The following is a 7,547-nucleotide window of genomic DNA, read 5'->3' on the forward strand; positions in this document are numbered from 1 at the left end:
CAGTGATGGGGGTTGAATTGGGGTTGAATTGCAGCCCCCCCCCCCTCACATACAGGAACACATACACACAGGTTGCGTGGAACTCACGGCGCTGTGGGCGGGTTCAGGTGCAAAGGTCCTGTTTCACTCTGGTTCCTCTCAGTCTGTCTGTCGCCGAGTCTGGATCCACCCATCTCATTTCTGCCTGTAGGATCTTTTCACACACACACACACACACACACACACACAGGTATGATGTCAGATGCCTGTCTATAGTATATTTTCCAATTCTTCTAATGAATCATCCTGCGTAGAGTTGGCGTTTTTTTTTTTTGTTTTTTCTTCTCCTCACTTGACAGCTCTGCTTTTGACAAACATGTTCTTCCAGTACGCCAACAAACTGATATGAGAACTCAAACAGTAATAAAGGTTGAGTCAACAATGCCATCAACAGAGCTGAGAGCGAAAACGCAGAAACAAACAGTGTGTTCCTTCAACGCTCACCGCAGCTAACAGGCTTTCACCGTAGCTGCGGAAGGGAGAAAGGGAGTGGAGCGTGAGGAGGAGGAGAAGTGGATCTTCAGATAAAGCTCTTGTCTCGTTGCCCACTTACAGGCCCCACAGTCATATCGTGCTTTGTAAAGGGTTGGAGACGAATCATTCAGGCTCCTAACTTGGCTTCTCCTCCTGACGGAACGCTTGTCAAAGGGAAAAAAAAATATGAAGATGAAGGAGAAGGAGAAGAAGAGAAAAGAGTCCTTCCCTCGCACTTGTTCGCGACTCGGCTCCTCACAATACCATATCTGTCCACATCGACACACTTGTCAGCCAGACTGCTACCAGCGATTAGCGACGCTGTTATAAAAATGGATTTTTAAAAAAAAAAAAAAAAAAAAAGAACCGCGGGTTCTCCATTGTGTTTCTGAGCTTCCACGCTCGAAAAGCAACAGCAGAACGTTGCTTTATGTGACTTCACAATGGTCCGTCCAATCAAAGACATTCGCTGTTTGGACGTGAAACCATGTGGTTGAAAATGTTAGCATCGTTAGCAGGACATGTTTTCTTTGGTTCTTGTGCTGCGTTCACACCAAACGCGTTAGGCGCGAACTCTGCAAACACAATCGGTGTTAACGGTGGAGCGAGATCGCAGATTAATACCTGGCGGTGCAACGTTTTAGACGGCAGTGCGCCACGACATCCAATCAGCGACGACTTCATCTTAACATCACTTCCCTGACGTGTGCGAACAACGGAGGAAAAGTTTGTCATCGCCGCGTGGGCAACGACACTGCTCAGAATAAAAAAGAATAGGCAAGGAAAGTTAGCCAGGAGGTGGCGCTCTGTGAGAAAAACTGGTGTTTCGTTCTACTACGTTACCGACTGTTTTTCCAGTTAGTGTTTTTGCAATAACTGCCGCCAGTGGTAATAAAGAAAATAACCTCAAACATTCTGAATATGCAAAAAAAAAACAAAAAAACACACAAAGTACACAATAAACAAATGACGTGTAAAGAGTCCAACGTCCAGAAGATTTAGCTCAGTTCAACTGTCACCTTTACGTAAACAACAATCTTTGTCCGTTAGATAAGATCCGATCTGATCCGTAACGTAAATATAAAGTTTCCTTTAAGAAAAAATCCCTCGAGTCCGTTAACACCAGTGCTATAGCACCACACAGTGGTCACCGTAAATGTCCTTGTTTGTACGTAGCAATGCTGTCATTGTCAGAGCCCGACCCGGGTCACAAATGCTAACTCGACAACAGTCAGTTCTGCCTCCAGCTCTTCGCAACATTAACACACGATTATTTGTCAACTACGTCGTAAACCACATTGTTATTTCTGGGGCTGGAGGCCAATCCTGTTTGTCTAAGTTTAGCATACGTGACAGTTACAATGTAATGGTGGTACAGAATCTGAGAAGTCTGAAGAAGCTAAGTATCAACCGTTACTTCGTTAGCGGGATTAGCCAAATAGAATTAATGAGCGGTAATGAAAGTAATAAACAAGCTTGAACGCGGTGAAAGTCGCAAAGTTTTTTCGTTTTTTTTTACTTCAGGCAGGGCTGTGACGGGCAGGAATCTGGTGATACAATACTGCGATATGTTGAGATACTAGAGACACGTCATAGTCTCAGACTCTGTTCCATCTGAACATCAGTTCCTAACACTGGAACAGAGGGATCTACGTTTGGAATCACTAGAGAAGAAAGAAAAGAAAAAGAACGTGAACCAACACCAGGAATATTGGACTGGGAATTGATGAGAAAAAAATCAATAACTGATCAATGACTGAGGAGGAGATTGATACGGGATCAGGAGAGGAGAGATGTGTCAATGTGTCTATATTTGCGAGACAAGTTAAAGGCGACTCTTCACTCGACCCTGGATCTGCACCAGTGTTGATTTATGGGGCAAATAAAATTCCAAAAATAACATTCCAATAATAATTACCATTATTTCCACTATAAATAAAACCTTTTTAAAGTCTAAACAACAAACTATGAGAGAGACTATCAGAACCATGTCAAACTGACTGAAGATCAGTTTAAATTTCATTATGGGATGGATCCGTACGTGTGCGAATCTCTCTCTCTCTCTCTCTCCCCCTCTCTCTCCACCACTGTTGTCCAAGGATAGCGCTGGCTTCAGGTGCTGCAGGTAAATCATCGAGGACATAATTAAGAGGCTTATGAGTGGGAGCGTGCGCGGAACGTTCCGCATTAGAGAAATAAAATCGCACGTAAAACAGAGCCTCCGAGTGAAACGCGTTCTCGTTCTGGAGCGTCTGACGGCGGCTGGAGGGGTTTGACCTTATACCGAGGAGTTAAATACTCCAGCCCCGGCCTGGTGTGATGGTGCGTGAATTAACACACACACACACACAGCCCTGTGGAGTTTTTTAAGCAGCGATGAAGGACTCATCAGACATGTTCATCAAGTTCCCTTCATGATTTTTAGCATTTTTTTTCGCCCCTCGGCCTTAAAAGGTTCTGAGAGTTGATTTGTGTAGTTGTGTTTTTCTCCCTCTCTCCCTTTGTGTGTGTGTGTGTGTGTATAATGAGGAACTTGGCTTTATCCCCTCTGGTATGTGCCGTGGGGAATGTTTGTCAAAGGGCAGCAGCACAGTCTGCTTTAACAACAAAACAAAAAAAAAAAAAAAGACTTTGGCCTTTGTTGGTTTTTCCTTCACTCCTGTATCTCCAGGAACCAGCGAAGTCCGAACGCACGATGTTCACTTCGCTCCAAATTTCCTTCATTTACGTCTTAAAAACAAAATCACCTGCGTTGGTTTTGCACTGCCTGTATTTTTATTTTATTTTTTTGACATCTGATTCCGTCTGTAAAACGATTGCGTAACGTTTTCTATCAAATAGGATCTGCTGTGATTCCCTTTGTTGCCATTAGAGCAGGGTGAGGCCTGGTTTTAGGTGTCGGTGAAATTGTGTCAGCGTTGGTGGAGTTGCGGAGGTTATCTGAACGTCCGCCTCCCGATTCCAACATAAAGAAGAAGAAATGGAGAAATGTTTCACATTTTGCGAGCCTTTGGTCGGACGTCGTGATTACGTTCTTACCTTCTCCCGCGGCGACGGCCCGGGCCTGGATTTCATTAGCTTTCCTCTTGGCCACGTCGGCCAGCACCAGCTCGCCCTTATCACCGGCAGCATAATGGAGGTCCTTTCAAGGTAATGCAAGAAAGAAAGAAATGTGAACGTTAATCTAAAATGAATCTAAGCTCCGGTGACAATAGGTGTTTTTCCCTTCTTTTTTTTTTTTTTTTTGGTGGATGAAGAGAGAGGAAAAAAAACAGATGAAATGACACGGAGGAGAGAAAAAGGGAGTTTTCGTTTGAAGGCCAACATCAGAAGAAGCACTGGTTTAGATGAAATCCTCAAAAAAACTTTGAAATGAGCCTGTCTGACACACACACACACACACACACACAGCTGCCTCTCTCTGGTTTTGAACTGGGGAGGATTTTATCTTCCGTATTTCAAAAGTGGCAGAGGAGGCGCCGGACTGTTCACCTTTCAGAAATGCTGCTGTTCTCTCTCTCCACAGAAACACATCCAGCCGAGCACATTACTACATCAGCCTGAGACGGTATTGGAAACAGCGTGTTTCCTCTGTGTCTCTCTCTGTTTGACTCGAGCAAAGCCGTAAAGATGGTAAATGATGTCTGAGTGTCGTCTGATTCCGAGCGGTCGACGGCGACGACCGTGAATGGTTGACAAAAGCGTTCAGGTGCGGTCATAATCATCCAGACACCGAGGAAAGTCTGGGCTCATTCTCACATTTGAAAATCTGGAAAAAAATTGAGAATAAAATCTAAACGCACCGTCGAACGATTCGGCTCCGATGTGATTAAAACGTTACGAGAATGTAATGAATAAAAGGGTCAAAGACGGCGATTTTTTTTTCTCTCTCTTCCTACAGATTAAAGTAGACGTAGTCGTTTATCTAAGGAATTTAATTTATCAGGAAAATTCAAGTCAAGAGGAGTCGAATCAAATGAGTTGTTTTATTTTATCTTAGTTTCATAAAACGTCTTCACAGTTCAGACATGAAACCCCACGAGAGACTTCTCTGATAAAATCATAAATAGACAAAAACAGTCAATATTACAGTTTATTCATATTATATTATGGATGAGTTGGTGAGATTCTGAGCTGAGAGAGAAAAAAAACGTGTTGTTGAGGTTCAACTTTTAACATTTACGAGATTTAAATATATTTTGGTCAGAATAATCTGGACGCAGCATCGTTTTTAAAAAACCGAAGGGTTGGAAATTTTATTTCAATATCCCGTCCAATAACAAAGGCCTCCGTGTGGACGCGGCTCTGACTGGAGGCCACGACGAGAGCACCAAATATATATATATCTAAAAGAGACGCCAATTTAAAATATATGTTCCAACACACTGACTAAATGATCAAACGTTCAACCTCTTAACCTGATTGAGAGCGAATCAAACCCTCATCCTGGCACCCAACGAGGGGCTACTGAGGGTCACGGGCCTGAGGGCCCATCAAAGGCGGCGGCGTGTTAAGGAAAGTCTTCCGCCTCAGCGACATCACAGGACATCAGTGCCGTAACTCGGGGCCTGCCACGGATAACCCTCAGCTGGCTAAAGCCAGCCCCCCAGCTGGGCCTGCACCCGGCCTTAATACCTCCATATTGTCGCCCAGCTTTTGTGCCCCCACGGGGAGAAAAAAAAAGGAGGAGGAGGAGGAGGAAGGTGCAGGTTTCCAGGAGAGGTGGGGAGCAGAGGGGGAATGAAGGAAACAGAGGGGGGAGTAAAACAGAGAGAGGCAGAGAGGCAGAGAGGGAGGAGGTGAAATTGAGGAGTGTGAATGGGAACAGATTGGGTAATTACAGTGTGGTTACTGCCCTCTGTGGTGAGGAGGAGGAGTGAAAATGGCGACAACAACACGGCCCCAGAACAAGTTAAACAGGCGAGTCAGGGACCGCCAACGAGGACACGGGCCTTCATTTGGACACACGTCAGGCCTTGTAGTGGATGACAGAGCAGATCCAGGAATGAGTAGTGTGTTAAAACTAAGGTCCGGACACAAGATGGGCCGCTGTCCTGAGGTTGAAACCTGGGGTCGAGATGGTATTTTTAACGATATGTGTGTGGAGTGTGTGTCAGAGCATTGAATGATGGGAAATAAAATGACTTTTTTTAGGGCAATCATTTTGACATTTTGACCTGCTGTAACAGAAACCCACCACAAGGTGTGAGTTTAGTTTGGTGGTCGTGATCTTGCTTGCTAACAGCAAACATGTCAAGTGACTAATTAGCATTTCAGTCAATATATATACTGTATAAACATATATTTGTGTCGTGCTTCTGTTCAGACCGTGGTCCAATAAAAACCAGATCTGGACCTAATTGTTCATGTAAACGTACGGGACGAGGGACATAGACACAGAGAGAGAGAGAGAGAGATTATCTCTAAAAGACGGAGCGGGACAATAAGAACATCGGATGACGGACGCGTTATTGAAGCTGAGCTCCTCATAATACTGTGAATCAGGGCAGAGGGAGAGAGAGAGAGAGAGAGAGAGGGAAATAAACGAGCGGACAACATGAGGGGAGAGAGAGAGAGAGAGAGAGCGCAGTATCAGGCCGACTAAGAAGGGATAACAATAATACCGCGTATAAAACCATCAGATATTACACCTCTTATTCCCCGACGCTCAAATGCGACACTAATCTTATTTATATAAGAGCTTTAGGGGTTGCAGCGTGCCAGCTAACCACACCGATAAAGAGAGCCCTGTTAGAGGGCCAGTTTTGGGGAGTGGAGAGAGAGAGAGAATAACGAGGGGGGGTGGGGTGGGGGGGGTGAGGGATGCTACGAGACCCAATATTGACTGATACTTGGTTTACCTCCAAATAAATGAGGATTAGGTTAAACCGGCTCTCGTCCGTGTGTCGGCAGGGTGGGGTGATCGATGGGAGATTTGTTTTTGTTTTTTTTTTTTTGGGGTTGAATTTTTACATTTTTTTAATTTTATAGAATAGAGGTTTTTGGGGTTGAATTTTTACATTTTTTAAATTTTATAGAATAGAGGTAGAGATTGTAAATCAATCTAAACACCTTTGATGAGACGGGGGAGTTGGAGACAAAATGTTGATTTGAAACTGAAACACGTCTGCAGATAAAACGACACAAAAATAAAATTCACCAAGAGCTGAAAAAACATTTGGACCATTCACCCCCGACCCTGTCTGCTTCTCTGGGGCTGATTGGTTCACCTGTGTCCTGTGGTTACCGTGTCACCTGGTGTCACCTGGTGTCACCTGGTACCTCATGGTTCTGTCGTTCTGTCGTTTTTGTTTCTAGTGATTGTTGTTCTAGAAACTTCCTGTCTCCTCTGTGCTGCATTCAGGTGCTGTCTGATTCCCCAATACACGTCATGTGACAGTGACAGTACATGTAGTTGTTGAGTACTGTAGTAGTACTACTACAGGTTTATAAAGCTGTTAGCATGTAAGCTAACAATCGTGTGTGTGTGTGACGTGTTTGGTCCGTTTTCTTCTGTCCAACTTCTAATTCTGGACTAAAGTTTCACAGTTGAACCTGGTCCACAGGCTGACGGGCTGCATGTGGCCCAGGAGCCACAGGTTGAAGAGCCCTGATCTGGGTTAAAACAACTGGACTTAATCCCAGAAATGAGCAGCGGTTCCTCCTCCTCCTTTGTGATGAAAGATACTGAAGCGAAAAAAAAAAAAAAACGCTCTTCAGGACAGAACGAGCTCCAACGGGTGAACGAGGGAGTTCAGATTTACTGATGACACTGTTTGATTTAATTAACGAGCTTCGTCAAGAGCCGGAGCCGCGGAGAAGAGGGAGAGAGAGAGGGAGAGAGAGCGAGAGAGAGAGACTTGTCATCTGGACTGACGAATGACCCTAATTGGTTACATTATCAACTCATTATCAAAGGCTAATTAGCGAGCTACAGAACAGGGCCAATTATGACAGAACAAAAAATGCAAACGACTCAGAAGCGCCCCCCCCCGACTACCCCTCACCCCACATCACCCTCTTCTAGGAAAAAA

General features: G+C 44.6%; 1 protein-coding gene and 1 long non-coding RNA gene across 3 annotated transcripts in view; one reads left to right on the forward strand and one right to left on the reverse strand.

The window, feature by feature from the left end:
• LOC103386934 (uncharacterized) overlaps positions 1 to 7,547 on the forward strand; it is a 26,587-nt gene that overhangs the window by 8,088 nt on the left and 10,952 nt on the right. The window contains exon 4 of one of the 2 annotated variants that reach the window (XR_522361.2): positions 4,040 to 6,276. The exons of the other annotated variant lie outside the window; for it this stretch is intronic. This is a non-coding gene — a long non-coding RNA (uncharacterized LOC103386934). Of the gene's footprint in view, positions 1 to 4,039; positions 6,277 to 7,547 lie in introns of those variants that run through there. 2 annotated transcript variants of the gene reach the window in all.
• The window catches only part of wdpcp (WD repeat containing planar cell polarity effector), a 54,090-nt gene that overhangs the window by 2,941 nt on the left and 43,602 nt on the right, over positions 1 to 7,547 (reverse strand). Inside the window, exons 16-17 of the mRNA XM_008321380.3 lie at positions 3,553 to 3,655; positions 88 to 193 (exon numbers count right to left, since the gene is read on the reverse strand). Coding sequence (XP_008319602.1) covers positions 88 to 193; positions 3,553 to 3,655 — 209 coding nt within the window. The remainder of the gene's footprint in view (positions 1 to 87; positions 194 to 3,552; positions 3,656 to 7,547) is intronic.

Source organism: Cynoglossus semilaevis, chromosome 12 (assembly GCF_000523025.1).
Source record: "Cynoglossus semilaevis isolate Cse_v1.0 chromosome 12, Cse_v1.0, whole genome shotgun sequence".
In the NCBI taxonomy this organism is placed as follows: domain Eukaryota; kingdom Metazoa; phylum Chordata; class Actinopteri; order Pleuronectiformes; family Cynoglossidae; genus Cynoglossus; species Cynoglossus semilaevis.